Source organism: Polypterus senegalus, chromosome 18, assembly GCF_016835505.1.
Source record: "Polypterus senegalus isolate Bchr_013 chromosome 18, ASM1683550v1, whole genome shotgun sequence".
NCBI classification, from domain to species: domain Eukaryota; kingdom Metazoa; phylum Chordata; class Cladistia; order Polypteriformes; family Polypteridae; genus Polypterus; species Polypterus senegalus.
This window is the reverse complement of record NC_053171.1, coordinates 12,865,942-12,885,262: the sequence shown is the minus strand read 5'-3', so window position 1 is coordinate 12,885,262 and position 19,321 is coordinate 12,865,942. Positions and strand designations below refer to the sequence as shown.

The 19,321-nt window shown below is 44.3% G+C and overlaps 1 protein-coding gene across 1 annotated transcript in view; it reads left to right on the top strand.

The window, feature by feature from the left end:
• si:ch211-149k23.9 (germ cell-specific gene 1-like protein) overlaps window positions 1-15,794 on the top strand; it is a 30,585-nt gene extending 14,791 nt beyond the window's left edge. Inside the window, exons 4-7 of the mRNA XM_039741878.1 lie at window positions 90-137; window positions 9,607-9,759; window positions 9,992-10,103; window positions 14,635-15,794. Coding sequence (XP_039597812.1) covers window positions 90-137; window positions 9,607-9,759; window positions 9,992-10,103; window positions 14,635-15,070 — 749 coding nt within the window. The 3' untranslated portion in view covers window positions 15,071-15,794. The remainder of the gene's footprint in view (window positions 1-89; window positions 138-9,606; window positions 9,760-9,991; window positions 10,104-14,634) is intronic.
• Window positions 15,795-19,321: the final 3,527 nt, after the last annotated feature.

Here is a 19,321-nt window from a genome sequence, read left to right as displayed (position 1 = left end):
GACTTCTTTGTCTTGTTAGGATTGGCTGCTACTCCACACAGAGGATTATTACAATTCCTAACTTTGTTTGTCTTTTCTTTCTTGTTTAGGAGAAAAATGCCGCAGCTTCATTGAGCTGACGCCAGCCTCGGAACAAGGTAAGAGGAAATTTCATTCTGGCTGAACCCCCCCGGCCTTTTTGTGGGCCAGTGACCACCTTCCTTAAGCACGTTACATCAGTCTCATTAAAAGCTTGTTAATATTAGAAAAAAAATGATAGAGATTAAATTGCATTAGTATCAGTTCACCATATTTAAATGGTGGGTAGCACCTAGATGAACGGTTGAGTGCCCACAGGGGATTTTCAACACCCTATAATTGGATGAAGGAGGTGTTGAAATGGATGGCTGGATGCATGAAGTTGGAAGATCTGACATTACATGGCGATGTCGAACTTGATGACTCCAGTTGCTGATCTTGTCACCGGAGCATGTCACTTTACAGGACGGGCTATCGCAGGGGATGAGAGTTTGGCGGAGTGGTTGCTATGAGGCTAGGGATCTGCACTGGCAATCGGAAGGCTGCCGGTTCGAATCCCATAAATGCCAAAAGGGACTCTGTTGGGCCTTGACTGTAATTGCTGAGCACTTTGAGTAGTGAGAAAAGCACTATATAAATGCAAAGAATTATTATTATCCATATATATAATTCACTAAGGCAAGACAACCATGGAAAGCACGCCAGAAGGGGCGTGGATTCACTAAGCCACTGACAAGTGAGACACCTATGGCGCACGCAGGAAGGAGCCACGCCCACCAACTCCAAGACCATTGGATACGACGACAACTCGCAGGGCCACGCCCACCAACTCGGACGCGGCGACACAGGAAAAATGGCGTCATTTATATTTGTCTGTCGTAGAGGCCACGTGCAGTGCAGGTTAGGTTAATGTCATGTGCATGTCATGCACCTCTGAGCTACGTTGAGTGTTCATAGAGGCGTGTTTCTCGTGGAGGTGAATCGCCATATGCAGTGTGTGAAACGGTTTGCGAGCGAGGGGTATCCCATGGGATCCTTAAAACAATCCTTTACAACTGAAGTTAAAGCACAATAAAGTAAGCAGACTTTAAAAGCCGAGTTTTCGGTTACGACGCAGGACCATGTGCACCATAGCAAACTGTTTTACACGTTACATACAGCTATTCGCATCCGTGACAAACATGCGTCTTCTTAGATGCTCCTGCAGGAACACGGAAGACGTTTCCCTGCCCAACAACAGTCCTTTTTCACCGGCCGGCGTCTACCCTCGCTCTCTAGGCATTCACACTGCCTGCCCATTTGCCCGAACGCAAAAACTAACCGACCACCCAGTTAGCCCCTTTCGTCTGTGGTAAGTGTCCACATGCACGTCTGAGCCATGCCGCGGGTTCACTATTGTGTTGTATTTTGCTCTCCCCAGAGTTCCATCTTTTCATTCTCTTTCTGTTGTATCCTCAAACCCTCCCTTTTTAGACAACTATGTCTTTCCAGAAGTGTTCAGCCATCAATAAATAATTATGCAGCGTTTGTTATGCCGCGGGTTCACTATTGTGTTGTATTTTGCTCTCTCCAGAGTTCCATCTTTTCATTCACTTACTGTTGTATTCTCACGTCAACCCGTTTTAGACAACCGTGTCTTTCCAGAAGTGTTTAGCATTCAATCAATAATTATGCATGAGATTGAGCGTGTGTCTACCCGGTGCAGAGAGGCGTGGGTAAGCCGTTGAACCCCATTCGGACTGCAAACCGTGGAATTCCCACTAAGTGCAACTCATACGTTCCCACTCATTATGTCCGAACCCTTTGTGCACACCCCCCTCCTACCTCGCTACTACCGTGGTCGGGTGTCTTGGCGGATTATATATAGAAAAGCAGCCAAAACCGCACAGAGCAATGAAACGTCTACGTCAGTCGCAGGTACATCTGGACTGTGTAAAGACGACGACTCAAGTGACGAGTTGAAGGTGGGCACATGAGCGGGCAGTGCATACTGAACGAGAAATCAGCAGACTAGCATGACAGACGGAGCTAAATGGACGTCCTTCTCCTCTCCTCCCGTTCCACACTCCGCGCCGTGCACCTCCATCCCTCCGTCTGGCAGGAGAAGGCGCGAGGGCGGTCCGCCAGTTTTCAGTCACGGACGATTGTGTGTTGGTTCGTTCCGTGAATTGTTACAATGTTGCTTTTCTTGCTGATTTATTACTTTAGCGATTTTTCAAATGTTAATTTTCTCCCTGTGCTTAAAAATCATTAAAAAAGCGGCCTGATTATGCGGCGTATGGTACACTGCGGGTTGGCTAGTTATTATTATTACACAACTTCACGGTGACTTTCTGACACAGCTTCACATTGCTAAAGTGTTACAAGCTCACTGCTTTTTTTCTGACAGCTACTAACATGCTTTCTGCCCGCGCCGGTGCTGTATAAATGCTCTCCAGGTGCAGCGAGTTCAGCCGTAATCTCTGTACTGTGATTTTTTTTTTTCTTTTGTTATTTTTCATTTTGTTGTGGTACATAAAACACGAGACCTCGAACAGAGACACCTCCGTGCCGCTTGTGGGGTTCCTCATTCCTCGTCCCTGCATTTTATGAGTGCTCATTGGTTGTCAGCTCTCACATGTGCACACAGAGCCCGCCCCTATTTGATTTAGTCGGGGTGAGTCGCAGAACAGTCTCGCTGATGTATAACGTACACTTCTGGAGACAGCTGTGTGGGAACGAGTAGATTAGCCAATCGCTGCCAGGAACTGCTCTCCACCCTTTAAATCCAGAGGGTCTCCCACAATTCCTGGTGGTTCATTTCAAAACATTCCTAGGAGCGGTGAGTTACTCCTGTTTGCTCCGGATTTCTGTATTGGGACCTTGTTTGCCCCGATTGCCTTCTGTTTCTGGCAACTCCATTTTGTCTTTTGTGCTCCAGGGAGCTTTGTTGTCATTGAAGAGCGTTTTGAGAATAAACATTTATTATTATAAAGATTTAGTCTTCTTCTTTTGACTGCTCCCATTTAGGGGTCTCCACATCCGTCTCCATCTGTCCCTGTCTGTTACATCATTTTCTGCCACACCGACTGCCTTCACGTCCTCCTTCACTGCGTCCATCCTCTTTGGCCTTCCTCTTTTCCTCCTGCCTGGCGGTTCCTTCCTCGATGTTCTTTTCCCGATGTACCCCCTCGTCTCTCCTCTGCACATGCCCAGAACATCTCAATCTGGCCTCTCTCACTTGGTCTCCAAACTGTGTTGTCCCTGTATTAGACTCATTCCTGATCCTGTCTACCCTCATTACTCCAAGCAAAAACCGTAGCATCTTCAGCTCCACCACTTCCAGCTCTGTCTCCTGCCTTTTGGTCAGTGCTGACGTCTCCAAACCGAACAGCATAGCTGGTCCCAATACCGTTTTATAGACCTTCCCCTTCACTTTTGCAGGTACTCTTCTATCACAAGTCACTCTTCTCTGACACTCTTCTCTACCCAGTCCACCCTGCCTGCACTCTCTTCTTCACCCCTCTACCGCACTCTCCAAATATTTACCTTCCTCTACCTTCACCACCTCTGCTCCTTGTATTTGCACCCTTCCCTCTCATTCACACCCACATGTTCTCCATCGTACTCCTCCTGACTCTCATTCCCCTTCTCTCCAGTATGCACCTCCACCTCTCCACGTTCGTCTCAACTCCCACCACAGATCACAATGCAAGACCCCAGTGATCACAGCCGCCATTCTGGCAGTAGAACTTCTTTTCTGTGGAAATGTGTTAGAAGAGGAGCAGACACTCATGTGACCAGCCAGAACCTGTAATCTGAAGGTGTGTATTTATGGACGCCATTGAATTGCAATCCGTTTGTCTGTAAATTGTTTTAGTTCAGTTTATAAGCACAGCAAAAAAATAAAAAGCAGCAGGAGATGTTTTTTAAGCAGCCATTAAACCAAGAATGACACCTAAGAGAGCCGAATAATCGTAAAGGGTGTCTTTGTTACAGACAATAATACACACAGGCGGGGATGAACCCAAATGACAAACAGAATACAAATAAAGACCAATCATAAGCATCTCTTACGTGGGGATCTCGGTGGTACCCAGTTTTTGCCCTGCTTTCTTTATCACAGTCAATTGGCCACCCTGCTTCCTATCAACTCTTTTCTCAAACTGTGTCTGGTGCCTGACTGGCCCTTCACCCCGAGTGTCACTAGACCCCAAATTACTTGCCTGTTCAAGGAGAGCAGGATGAGCTCCTTATAGTAGGTTTTGGGGGTCTCGGCATTCCCGCTAATGAGCCAACATCCTCGGACATACACCTTCTAATGGGACCGTGTGTCCTGTGTAGTCCACGGAGACTCGTTTTCTAAAGATGCTTATTGCTTACCCCAATTATTAGCTGGGGTGTGACGGTAATACCGCCCTCTAGTGAGCATTTTTGTAAGTGTTTTTTGGAACTTACTGGGATTTATGTGCTTTTGGGACTCCTAGTAAATAACAGCACCAACATCCAAACGTGCTTATTTATAATTAACTAGCAAAATACCGGCGCTTCGCAGCAGAGAAGTAGTATGTTAAAGAAGATATGAAAAAGAAAAGGAAACATTTTCACAATAACGTAACATGATTGTCAATATAATTGTCGTAGGCTTATTTTAGTATTGAGAGTGAATTTGATGATTGTAAAGAGTTTCAGGGCTGATGTCGACTTTGGTCAAAATTTAGGAGTAGAGGACGGTTATCGGCTGTAAACTGCAACAAAACTCACCCTAACATTTTAGTTTAGACTCTCTTTGCTAGAAGGAAAGTGGCATAGCTTTGTTGATTTAACTTTGATTCCCTACGTGTGCATGAGCAGCGAACAGCAAACAAGCTCTAAAATGGCACCGACATCTGGCAAGACACCAAAGCAACAACAACAAACATTTATTTCTATAGCACATTTTCATACAAACAGTAGCTCGAAGTGCTTTACATAATAAAGAATAGAAAAATAAAAGACACAATAAGAAAAACAAAATAAATCAACATTAATTAACATCAAATAAAAGTAAGGTCCAATGGCCAGGGGGGACAGAAAAAACAAAAAAAAAACTCCAGACGGCCAGAGAAAAAAATAAAATCTGTAGGGATTCCAGACCAAGAGACCGTCCAGTCCCCTCTTGGCATTCTATCTAAAAGCGAATGTGCAAAGCAAAATACTCCGTACTCAGTTTTCTGTAATTTTGTTGAATAGGACTCTGACTTCTCGAAATCCGAGTTTGATGCAAGTGATCTGGAGATGGATATCAAAAACAAAAGTTTGATCGGTCCCCAGCTGATCGTGGTGTTAAACACTTTTGCGAAGCTGACGCCCCTACACAAACGTTTGCTTGGTAGGACCACCGCTTATGATGTCAAGAGGTACAAACCATATTGGGTCACATTGCAACCGCCACCGCCACCCGCCTGCTGTGCGAAGACAGCCAGGCAGCTGCCCTCCATGCATTCCTGCTGACCATCGAGGTCAGTCAGTCAATCAACATTTATTTATATAGCACATATTCATACAAAAAAAAATGTAGCTCAAAGTGCTTTACAAAATGAATAGAAAAATAGAAGACACAATAAAAATAAACATAAGTCAACATTAATTAACATAGAATAAGTAAGGTCCGATGGCCAGGGTGGACAGAAAAAACAAATAAAAAAAAAATAAAATCTGTAGGGGTTCCAGACCACGAGACCGCCCAGTCCCCTCTGGGCATTCTACCTAACATAAGTGGAACAGTCCTCTTTGGATTTAGGGTTTTCATGGAAGGACCTGATGATGATGGTCACGTAGACTTCTGGCTTTCAGTCCATCAATGTTGGTGCATCAGGATGCTTTGAAAGAAACTGGAAAAAGAAACGGAAGAGAGAGTTGGGGTCTGTACGGATTTTAGAGCCACTATGAATAGTTATTATGATGAATTGAACATACAAAGTATCAGGATTAAGTTAAAGTGAAGTTATGAGAAGGCCATGTTACAGTGATGTGTTTTCAGCAGTGCTCTACTGTATCAGCCTGGTGAATTCCTATTGGCAGGCTATTCCAGATTTTAGGTGCATAGCAGCAGAAGGCCGCCTGCCCGCCTCACCACTTCTAAGTTTCGTTCTTGGAATTCTAAGGAGACCCTCATTTGATGATCTGAGGTTACGATTTGGAATATAAGGTGTCAGACATTCCGATATATAAGATGGAGCAGATTATTTAAGGCTTTATAAACCATAAGCAGTATTTTAAAGTCAATTCTGAAAGACACAGGTAACCATCAAAACTGGAGAAATGTGCTCAGATTTTCTTTTCCCAGTTAGGATTCTAGCAGCTGCATTCTGCACTCGTTGCAAGTGATTTATGTCTTTTTTGGGTGGTCCTGAGAAGAGTGCGTTACAGTAATCTAGTCGACTGAAAACAAAAGCGTGAATTAATTTCTCAGCATCTTTCAATGATATAAGAGGTCTAACATTTGCTGTGTTTCTTAAGTGAAAAAATGCTGTCCTAGTGGTCTGATGAATATGTGATTTAAAATTCAGATTACAGTCAACGGTTACCCCTAAATTTTTTACTTCCGTCTTAACTTTCTCAGTCCTAGTGCATCAAGTTTATTTCTGATAACCTCATTGAATCCGAGGTGCCCCCACACAGCCACTGCCGCTAAAGAGTATGCTGAACATGCGCCAACAGAAGCCACAGCCCATAGCAACAGACGTTTTATGTTGACTTATGTGTGAAACCATTGCTTTGTGTGCTTTTCAGAGTTTTTTGGAAAAAATATTCAGCCCTCAAAGTGTTCATTTATGATTGTAAATGTTGTGTATGAGAAATGAGCCGATGGTCCTTCTCTCTCACTGCAGGATTGTGGGTGATCATCTCCCATGCTCGGTCTCAGTCGGTGTGCCTCACTCATAAAATGCACATTTTTCGGATGTTAGGATCTCTTTGCAGTTCTCCCCTCGGGCTGTAAAATGACCGAGCCGTCTGTTGAGCTTACTCTTGAGCAATGCAACGTACAGTCGGCCGTGTGAGGAGCAATCTTGTGTCAAGTCAATGGCGACCTGTTTTAGAGTCTGGCCCTGTGACTTATTTATGGTCATAGCCAAGCAGACCCTTACTGGAAATTGGAATGAGAGGTCAGACGGTATGAGAGGGATGCGAGGAGTAAATCCAGTAAATATTATTTTTATATGCCATTAATGAACATGGTAGTTAGCTATTCATATGAACTCCTTGAACCCCACTAGGGTCCTCAACAACAAGGATCTTACAAGCTGGATCACCCTCGGGGATTCGCGCCACATGGCCGTAGTGCCGTAACTGACGCTCCCTCACAATGCAGGTAATGTGCCTCATTCAGGACTCCACGAGCAACCGCTCATTCGACACAAAGTCAAACCAGAGATACCCAAGGATTCTCCGAAGAGACGCAAGGAATCCAGTCTTCATCTCAGGTCACTGGATAGCATCAATGTCTCGCAGCCATATAGCAAGACAGGTAGCACCAGGACTCTAAAGACCTGGACTTTTGTCCTTTTGCAGAGATTTCCAGTAAAGCACAATAGTTTGTGGGCACTTAGCCTTTCAAAATTTGGTGTCTGGGATGAATTAGTTGTCAAATGGTAACAGAACCTGCTATATCCTAACACAGGGTCATGGGGGTCTGCTGGAGCCAATCCCAGCCAGCACAGAGCGCAAGGCAGGAACAAATCCCAGGCAGGGCGCCAGCGCACCGCAGGGCACACACACACACACACGGGACAATTTAGGATTGCCAATGCACCTAACATTGCATGTCTTTGGACTGTGGGAGGAAACCCACACAGACACAGGGAGAACATGCAAACTCCACACAGGGAGGACCCGGAAAGCGAACCCAGGTCTCCTTACTGTGAGGCAGCAGTGCTACCACTGCGCAACCATGCCGCCCGGTAGCAGAAGTAAAAAAAAAAAGTTCTTCATGAAATGTTGGATTGTTATAGCCATCCTTATACATCCCTGCATTTAACTGTTCACTCCATCAGATGGCGGAGTCTGTCGGCACACATGACCATCAACAGTAAAAATGTAGAGCAGAGAACAGACCCCAATACTAAAATAAACTAAATATATTCAAATACTAAACACTATAGTATGGAATTCATGGCTTTAGCAGTAGATGGCAGTATTGTGTTCTTACTCCTATAAAGTGCATTCAGTCTGGCAAATTGCTTATACACTGGACGATGCTCCATGTTAGGCCAGCTCCTTCTCCATTAAAAGCGCGTTGGTCACTTCACTCTGCAAATGGTACATGTCAGTCGGGGCTTGCAGGTGGAGAGGGGACGTCTTTGTCCCCTTGATGCTATTTAGTTGCGTGGGTCACTTTAGCATCCAATCGCAGACTAGGGTTTGCTTTCCAGGTCCTCCCTGTGTGGAGTTTGCATGTTGCCCCCCTGTGTCTGCATGCGTTTCCTCCCACAATCCAAAGACGTGTGTTAGATTGGCGGCGTGTGTGTTGTGTGTGCTTATCTGGGGATGGAGTGGAGTCCTGTCCAGGGACTGTTCCTGTCTTATGCCCAGTGCTTTCTGGGATAGGCTCCAGAAGCAGGTTTAGAATTTGGGTGAATAATAAGTGCAGGAAGATCCTGCACCCTCAACTGTCTTTTCTTGAAAGTCGCTTCACGATGAAAACAGCGGAAAAGTGAAGGTCTCCTCTTCCTGATGATCCTTGTGTTAAGTGCTACCTGCTCCTGCCTCCATACACGTCAGCCCCTCGCACCTCATCATTGTGATGTGCTTGAGCTCAGCTGAGCATCAAGGACTCCTCAACAAATGAACTTTTCCAAAACATGTTTATGCTGAAATGGTGGAGGCTCACATTGTGTCCACTGATGCCTAATGACCTTTGGCTTCCTCCATCCCTGACTACGAAGAACTGATTTGGAAAATGGGACGATGAGTAATGTGGCAAGGAGCTCTCAATTTGATTTTTAACACTGAAATCTCATAGTATTTGGATTGTGGTGGTTTTCCCAAGCTGTGGGGGGCTTTTAGTGTGGTGTTTGCTCGCCATCCTTGTGCTCATGTGGGTTTCCTCTGAAGGTTCCTCCTACAGTCCACCAACGACAGGCCAATCTAAATGACCCCATTGTGAGTGTGGATGTGACGGACTGCTGATCCTCCCATGGCTGTTATGCCCCCTGCTGCTTTCTACTGCCTTGAATGTAATGAAGTTTCTCTAACATTGATGGCATCGGTGGCACAGCCCTGCACAAGTGTCTTTGGCTTGGATGCCACTTCGTTTATGGAGGACAGGACTCCTGTGGTTTTGGTTCAGGTTGTGCAGCTTTTCACTGGGGTACAGGATTTGGGGGGTGTGGTGTAGACCCTGGCCCTGTTGAACCCGAATGGGACTAAGTGGGTTCAATAACAGATGGAGGGAGTGGTGGGTAAGTGGATTAGATGTTTATCTTCCATCTTATGTGCCTTTGCAGATTTTTTCATGTCTCCCCAAGTTTCTTGTCAGACCCACCTTTTGATCCTCATGCCCCACTAGCGCTCGCCTTTAGGGTCCTCAGCTCACATTTCAGGTCATTCATCTCCTTGCTTCCACAGGGGTCCTCTGGCTCTCGGTCATTTCGGAATTCCTCTACATCTCGCTGCTCTCCGTCGGCTTCCTTTTGATGTGGCTGGAGGTGCTCTGCTCCCAGAATAAGATGAACCGACTGAAGATCAACGCCTTTGCTGCCGTCTTCACCGTCCTCTCCGGTGAGTCTGTGTGCCGTTGGAGGGGGAAATGGCTCTGGTTAGCGGTTAGCTGTGACACGGGGGGGTGGTCTTGAGCAGAAACACCAACCTTCTTAGAGACTTTGATCAACCTGTTGAGTGTTGGTGTGAAATAAAAGAGAAAGGACAGCCCCTCCAACATCATGAAGTGTACAGTGGTGGGACTGAAGCCCAATGATTAACTTCACAGCAGTTAAGTGATCTTTCTTTGCAGGCTTGCTGGGAATGGTGGCTCACATGATGTACACAACCGTATTCCAAGTGACCGTCAGCCTCGGACCTAAAGACTGGAGGCCACAGAGCTGGGACTATGGGTGGTCATTTGCGTAAGTTCTTCTCTTTAGATCTCTCTATATATAAAAAAAAAATCCTGGAATGGAAAAGCAAAGCAACGATACGTGATCTTCTCGGAAGTTCTCGGAAGACATTGTAAAGAACCGTGAGACAAAAAAGACTGGCCACAGAGCATCTCACGGGGACCGTAAACATGAGACTTGGTGCCAAGAGATTGTCCCACGGCCGTGGAACATAAGAGTCGTGCAAGACATGCCCTTCTTATCAAATAAGAGCACGGCCGGCCAGCAAAACATTCAGTCATGTAAAGTCACGTGGCACGCTCTCAGCAAAGAAGAAAGAGCAGTGCGGAGAAAAGAGCGCGATACAAATGCAGAGAAAGGTACAGAGTATGAAAGCAGTTACAGTCGAAAGTATTGTAGCGTCCCAGCCAAGCTGAAGCCTTTTTTGTTTTAAGTGACTGTTAGGTCCGATCGAGGGAGGGCAGAGTGCAGCATGGCAGACTGATAGAAGAGGTAAAGTGGTGGGGAGGCGAGACCCATGAGAGGAAGGGTTAGAGAGGCTGTGTTTGGGGTTACGCAGTCGGCGATTGTAGAACTTTATTACGTCAGTCACTACAGTATCAAAAAAAAGATAGCACAGATCGCATTGACGCAAACAAAAGAATATTTGAAAGTCAGAGGATTTCAAAAATGGGGTTTACCTCACATGCATTTATTGGTTACTTTGCAAAAAAAATGATTAACTGCTGATGATGAAGATCGTGTTCTCTGTGCTGAAATTCCAAACAACAACAACAACATTTATTTATATAGCACATTTTCATACAAACAGTAGCTCAAAGTGCTTTACATATTAAAGAATAGAAAAATGAAAGACACAATTATAACATTAACATCGAATAAGAGTAAGGTTCAATGGCCAGGGGGGACAGAAAAAACAAAAAAACTCCAGACGGCTGGAGAAAAAATAATAAAACAGAGAAACCCATCCTGAATTACGGTACAAAGTCATCAAACACGTCTCACAGACCTCATTTAAAAGATTCAGCACATTGGGACACGAAAGATTCCAAATATTGTATTTGCAGAAATTCTGAAATAAAAGTGAAACTAATGAAATAGCAACAATTCAAAGCAAAAAAAAAATCGTACAAGTGTGTAACCGGAAAACCAAACACGGGAGTTGGCAAGCGAAGCTAAACATGAAGTCAGCTGATATACAACACGAGACTGTCAAGGTCTTGTTCCCTCAAGGAGTTTCTAGCCCAGGAATCTGATTCTACAGTCAGTGTGTTGAAATTAAGCTCGCTGTAGTTGTCGTTATACGTTTTTGGGCCACTCCCTCTGTCAGTTTGGTTATTTATGGGCGCCGCCATTTTGGCTCTCTCACCGTCAGAGCAGTAAGCCATGTTGTTAAGGGTGTGTCTTCAGAGGTCGTGACCTCCCGGTAATGACATGACAGGTTAAAAGGTCGTCTGTCAGAGCAATTCCTCATTCAAATTTGTGGACAATCCTTTTCAAACATTTCATAACTTTCTTTATTTGTATTTTCTTGATTTTTGGACTATAATTTCTGTCTCTTGTTTTGGCTTTGGCTGTGGTGTTGATTGACCTCCCAGTTTTGACTTCTGTTTCAGCTTTTGAATATGTCTTTTTTTTTTCCCGGTCACCGTCATAAAATATTGTTGGCGTGCCTAGCATAACGCCTGGCAGTGGCCCACAGGCCTCTGTGCAGTGCCCGCTGCTGATAATTCACCAATCAAAACAGAGAACTCGCTAGAGCCCACCATCTCAATTGGCGGATGAAAACGACAGTTTTTTTCTTTAAGGCATAGAAAGAAAGAAAAAAAGAAAGAAAGAACTGTGTGAATATGAATAAAATCATTTATTGGAAAGTGAAAGTAAGAATTGTGAATAATGCTAGATAATAAAGCACTGATCAAAATGAAAGGATGAATAGAAAAAATAGTGTTAGATAACCTTTGAGTGCGTAAAACACCATATAGTGCAAAAATACAAAAAAATTAAACATAAAAGTGTTATCTTTAAAGTGTTGTTTATAGTGAAAGGCACCCTATAATTCAATGTAAAAAATAAAAATGGTGCTATTAATGTTCCAATAGAAAAACAGTTTTATACACGTCACAATGCTTATAAGGAAAGGTGCTATATAATGGGAAGAAAGGAATAAACTAATAATACTGCATCTCTTTGTAATATTGATCAAAATTAAAAGCATAATATAAAAGAAAGAAACAGAGTTTTTATTTTCTGTCTTTCTATTTAATGAAACATTTCATTGTTTATGCTCACACATCATTGCGTTTTTATGTATTTTCTAGCTGTGCTACCCATCTAAGATGGCTAAGTAATCGACGTTGACCTCAGTGTTAACATTTGCAGAGTACCATCCATTGGAATGTATTTTGTAATGCGTGTAAGAAGAAACTGCATTGTGTTTGTCATGCAAAACTTGGGCCTGGTGTCTATCTGTGATGGGTTTGGGCAGGAGGTGCACCCCCTGTAGGCCACAACACGTATTGAGCGATCATACGAATTTCCTGTCCCATGATGATGACTGGCTTCTAAGTCGATTTCGATTTCTAAGAGCTCTCCTCTTGGCGCTGGCTTTGCAAAGGCAGACTCTGATTAATTGTGCTCTGTTTGCCCCTTTTACAAGTTCTGTCCACTCTCAGGTTTTTAGCCACAGGAGCTTTTCAAAGTGAACTTGCTGACGATCGGGTATTTCACAAACATCAGCGAGTCGCGCCATGCCAGCTGTATAGGATGGTATTATCCGCTTGTCATGCAGACAGATAAGATTTCCTCACACTGTGGTTGAATGGGCAAACATCAAAGCGCAATTCGCAGCAACGTCTGGTTTTCCAAATGTAATCGGAGCGGTCAACTGCACGCACATTGCTATAAAGGCGCCTTCAGAGAATGAATTTGCTCATCTAAACAGAAAGCATTTCCACTCTATTAATGTGCAAATTATCTGGGGTGTGGAAATGCGTCTCATTAACGTTGTGGCGCGATGGCCTGGCTCCACACGTGATTCATTCATTCTGAGAAATGCTGTTGTGTGTTATGGCTGGCTTCACGGGTAAGGTAAGGCATTTAATATTACACCTTGGGTCAAATCCGTCAATTATCTGTATGATGTAACCATAGAACACAATTGCTCAATTACAATTACAATTACTTCACACCCTGCTCCCCAACCCACTGACTGAACCAGAGTGACGTTATAATGACCTCCACTCTCCGGTTCGGGCGCTGGTAAAATGCTGGCTATAAATTGGGAGCATGCGCCAATAGCACACACCACACGACGGACAACCTGGGTTGGCAGCCAAGCACAGCGGGTGTCACCTCAGCACCACACTGGAACACTGTGAGGTTTTTTTACGGTGGATGGAGAACCAATCCTGCCACCAATCCCCAAGTTTTCCCATTAGATTGGAGGACCTGCTTGCAGGACTGGATGCAGGGTAACGTCATACCCAGGATGGGGCAATCGCAGGTTAAGGGCCTTAGAGTCTCGTCTGGGCGTTTATAGGATTTGAACCGGCAACCTTCTGATTGCCAGTGCAGATCGCTAGCCTCAGAGCCGCCACTCCACCCCGCTGGCTATAAGTGTCTCACCAATAACTGCAGCAGCTCGCTGCCCAAACGGGGTGAGCTCCAGAAGTCTGCTATCTCCTCCAGTGGTGCTGACACTCAGACGGTGGGCTGCGACTCATATTTTCATATTGCCTTTGATATCTGACCACATCTTTTTTTATTTTGGGCACTGTGCGACTTTCTGAACTTGAACTTTCGAGTGTCTCCGCCATGCTGTGCCACTCCATCAGTTTCCTTTTGTCGCTTATACCACTGCTTAAGCCACCAAACAGTACCCTTTATTTTCCATCCATTATCCAAACCACTATATCCCAACTACAGGATCACGGGGGTCTGCTGGAGCCAATCCCAGACAGCACAGGGCGCAAGGCAGGTAACAAACCCCGGGAGGGGTGCCAATATACTGCAGGGCACACACACGCACACACTACATTTAGGATCTCCAATGCACCTAACCTGCATGTCTTTGGACTGTGGGAGGAAACCCACGCAGACACGGGGAGAACATGCAAACGGCCTCCAATTCACTGAACAGGACCTCCATTTCTCATTCGCTGCAATTTCTTCTTCTTTTTTGCTTCTTTCCATTGTCTTTTAATAAAATGCTGTACACTGATTTGCATATTCAAATAGGTGTAATTCTGGGAGGAGTCAGGGTGGGGCTGTAGACACGTGAACGTGCGTTAAAATTCACATTGATTAGGATGCAGAATTTTGCTTACACACAGTTTTACGCATCTGAATTTTTTTATGCATAGTTTTGTCCGCATGCCACGTTTTAGTGTGAATTCTATGCAGGGCCTCTTGTCCTTTTTGACTTTGACGTTTAAATTCTACTGCGACGTTTGAAATACCAGACTGCACAGTTTGTGTAAAACTGACTTCCCCTTCGTCCTTCCTCGCCTTAATGTCCTTCTCTTTCCCTGCATTGCAGATTGGCCTGGCTGTCATTCAGCTGCTGCATGGCCGCCGCAGTCCTCACCCTGAACTCCTACACCAAGACGGCTCTGGAGCTCACGCACAGGCAGAGGCTGCGTATTGAGGAAGGCAGGAGCAGCCACGTCCCTTCTTATGATGACATCGTGTTGGCGGACGTGGAAGCTGGCACCGTGGCGCTGGGCGCCGTGTCACAGTCCATATACTCGGTCACTGCTCTGCTGCAGCACAAGGACACGCGGAGTGACAATGGCAAAGCTGCGGCGGTGCGGCACCCTCCCCTCGATGTCAAGCAAGCACCTCGCACGTGGGCCCCGCAGGGGGAGCGGCCCATTGTATTTACGGAGGTACCCAGAGTGCCAGCGGTGGAATGTGAGGACTGCGAGCTTGAAAGAGAAAAGGAGAACGCGGCCGAGAAAGAACTACTGTGTTGAAACGTTGAGGGTGACGTGAGGCTAGGAAAATCAAAATGAGGTGGGACCGTAAGTCCGTGAAAACTCCTGGAATGGGATTCCAGAGCGAGACGGGATGGACCGCTAGCACTGGTGTGGAACAATTAGAGGCATTAAAGTTCTTCTTCTTTACTATTAAAGTTCTTGTGAAACTAGTCGCAAGGAGACCGGCATTAAAACAAGGGCTTCTCTGAGGCCTAACTCGACTTCTGTCTAATTTATATACAGTAGTGCCCTTCGCCATCAGTTCTCATCAGACTGTCAACATCGGACCAACCAAACAGAAACACAAATCCAGAATGTGATGAGCTTTGAGGATAAATCAAGAGAGGAAAACGAGGACTCTGGTGTATTGGCAGTTAGGGAGAACATTCACCTAACGTCACAAGGGATGGGGACTGGCGGCTCTATTGTAATATCACGTCACGTAAAGGGAGACATTTTAAAGTTGGACCGGACATGCAGAAGAACCCTGAAGAGATAAGATGGGTGGTCTACACTGTGGACCAGGTCTCACATACCTGCTAGACAATTCTTCCTGGCATCAGCACCAGAAGCCCAAACGCTGTTGGCCACCACTCTGCTGTTTGGATAGCAGTGACTGTTTAGAGTGTTAAGTGAAGACGAGATAAACGATTGTACAGAATGTACCGTTGTGCTTGAAAGTTTGGGAACCCTTTCGAAGTTTCTATATTTCTACATAAATATGACCTCAAACATCATCAGATTGTCACTCAAGTCCTAAAAGTACATAAAGAGAAACCAGTTAAACAAATGAGACAAAAATATTATACTTGGTCATTTATTTATTAAGGAAAATGACCGAATATTACGTATTTGTGAGTGACAAAGTATGTGAACCTTTGCTTTCAGTATCTGGTGTGACCCCCCAATAACTGCAACTAAACGTTTCCGGTAACTTTTGCTCATTCCTGCACACCGGCTTGGAGAACAGCTTCAACTCTGGGATGTTGGTGGGATTCCTCACATGAACTGCTCGCTTCAGGTCCTTCCACAACATTTCGATTGGATTAATGTCAGGACTTTGACTTGGCCATTCCAAAACATTCACTTTCTTCTTCTTTAACCATTCTTTGGTAGAACGACTTGTGTGCTTAGGGTCGTTGTCTTGCTGCTTGACCCACCTTCTCTTAAGATTCAGTTCATGGACAGATATCCTGACATTTTCCTTTAGAATTCTCTGATATAATTCAGAATTCATTGTTCCATCAATGAAGGCAAGCCATCCTGGCCCAGATGCAGCCAAACAGACCCAAACCATGATACTACCACCACCATGTTTCACAGATGGGATGAGGTTCTTATGCTGGAATGCAGTGTTTTCCTTTCTCCAAACATAACGTTTTCATTTAAACCAAAAAGTTCTATTTTGGTCTCATCCGTCCACAAAACATTCTTCCAATAGCCTTCTGGTTTGTCCACGTGATCTTTAGCAAACTGCAGACGAGCAGCAATGTTTTTTCTGGAGAGCAGTGGCTTTCTCCTTGCAACCCTGCCATGCACACCATTGTTGTTCAGTGTTCTCCTGATGGTGGACTCATGAACATGAACATTAGCTAATGTGAGAGAGGCCTTCAGTTGCTTAGAAGTTACCCTGGGGTCCTTTGTGACCTCGCCGACTATTACACGTGTGTCTTGCCCTTGGAGTGATCTTTGTTGGTCGACCACTCCTGGGGAGGGTAACAATGCTCTTGAATTTCCTCCATTTGTACACAAGCTGTCTGACTGTGGATTGGTGGAGTCCAAACTCTTTAGAGATGGTTTTGTAACCTTCTCCAGCCTGATGAGCATCAACAACTCTTTTTGTGAGGTCCTCAGACATCTCCTTTGTTCGTGTCATGATACACTTCCACAAACATGTGTTGTGAAGAGCAGACTTTGATAGATCCTGTTCTTTAAATAACACAGGGTGCCCACTCACACCTAATTGGCATCCCATTGATTGAAAACACCGGACTCGAATTTCACCTTCAAACTAACTGATCATCCTAGAGGTTCACATACTTTGTCACTCACAAATGCATAATATTCGATCATTTTCCTCAATAAATAAATGACCAAGTATAATATTTTTATCTCATTTGTTTAACTTATTTCTCTTTATCTACTTTTAGGACTTGAGTGAAAATCTGATGATGTTTTAGGTCATATTTATGCAGAAATCTAGAAAATTCTAAAGGGTTCACAAACTTTCAAGCACAACTGTAGAACGATGCATTTTCAAGAGTTTATTCACAATGTTCTTCATGATATTTTCTATAGCACCTTACAGACATCTAGCATCAGTCCATCCACTCCAGCCATCACTTCCAGGTCTGGCTCCTTCCTCTCTTCTGGTTGGGATGCCCATCTGCCTGCTCAGAGCCTCCTGTCTGAGTAAAGAACCTTCCCCTTTTCTGGTCGGGATGCCCGTCCAACCCCTGGGTCATTTACAACAAGATCCACCCAATGTGAGCCTAAAGTTGATGAAGTGGGTCAGGTAATGGGTGGATGGATGAATGGATGATTTACATTTTGTTTAAATCACAAAACAATACATATAATGGAAATGGGAACCACCACAGCTTCCTCGAACCATCAAACTATTTATTTACATTCTCAAACTGTTGCTGTATTCATTGTTGTTTTTGTCTTTTATTACTATTGTATTACTGTCACAGTTCTGGGGGGAAGGGAAGACATGTAAGCATTTCTTTGTACTGAATACACAGGACAATAAACTCAAACTTAATAGCCATCTACCCATCCACCCATTTACTGAACACACTCTTTCCAGAACGTTCCCAAGAAGTTACAGCCTATCAGATAAGTGAAGGGCTTGAAACAGGAACCAACCCTGGCTGGGATGCCAGGCCAACACAAAGCATAAACCCCACACCAGAATACACTGCTAAATACCAAAGGGTAGCAACAGGTAGAAAAAACAGCTGTTGAGATGCCAACCCCTGGTACTGTGAGCCCTGGTGATGAAGACAGAGAGAGGGCCACATAAGGACTCTTCATCTGTAAGACTCTGACCTTCTTCTTCCCAACTCCATGCAACCCAGCTGTACAACAGCATTTTCAGGAGGCCAATGTCCAAGCAGCATGCCTGGTTACCACTAGAGGGTCCAGTCACCGAAGATGGCCTCCTCTACACAGTGAATGGCAGAGACTATCTAGGGGCCCAACTTCATAAAGACAGAAAATCTACATAGTAAGTAAGTCTGGAGGATCTCCAACACTAAAAAAGGGCAAGTTCTGTAAATTTGTCTCCATTTGAGAAAACAGCTGAAATGAAAGATGGGTGCAAACCTATGGGACCTTTGAATTTTACACCAGGGATTAGTAAGATTCACTCTATCTATCCACCTTTAATAAAATGCCTTTCTTGTTAATGTATCTTAATTTTTTATTTTGCCTACTATACCATCTATTATATAGTGCATTTTGCATCTATCTATCTATCTATCTATAATAAAACATCTTTCTTGTCAATTTATCTAAAACATCTTTCTTGTCAATGTATCTAAATTGTTAATCTTGCCTACTATACCATCTATCTATCTATCTCTTATATAGTGCCTTTCATATCTATCTATCTATAATAAAACATCTTTCTTGTCAATGTACTGTATCTAAATTTTTAATCTTGCCTACTATACCATCTATCTATCTATCTATTATATAGTGCCTTTCATATCTATCTATCTATCTATCTATCATGCTCACTAGAAACTGAATTGCTGGTTGCAGCACCTCCAATGGCTCACTTGCTCCCCCCTATTTAAGTGACGTCACTTGCCGGTGCTCACCTTGCAGTAATAAGTGTAGGTCCTTAAAGATCCTGGTTTGATGATTTTGGTGTGGAGGAACCCAAGTGGCCTGCAGTGAGCCCTGACCTCAACCCAACTGAACACCTTTGGGATAAACTGGAAGGTTGACTGTGAGTCAAGTCTTCTCAGCCAGCATCCGTACCTGACCCAGCGAGCTCATAGAGGTGTGATGGTCAGGTGTCCATAAACATTTGGCCAAATAGCGTGTGAAGAAAGATTAAAAGAGCTGAACCTTTATTCAGTTTAACAATGCAGAGATTAAGAGGTGACGTGATTGAACTGTTTAAAATGATGAATGGAATTAGTCCAGTGGATCGAGACGGTGACTTTAAAATGAGTTCATCAAGAACACAGTTGGAAACTTGTTAAGGGTAAATTTCACACAAACATTAGGAAC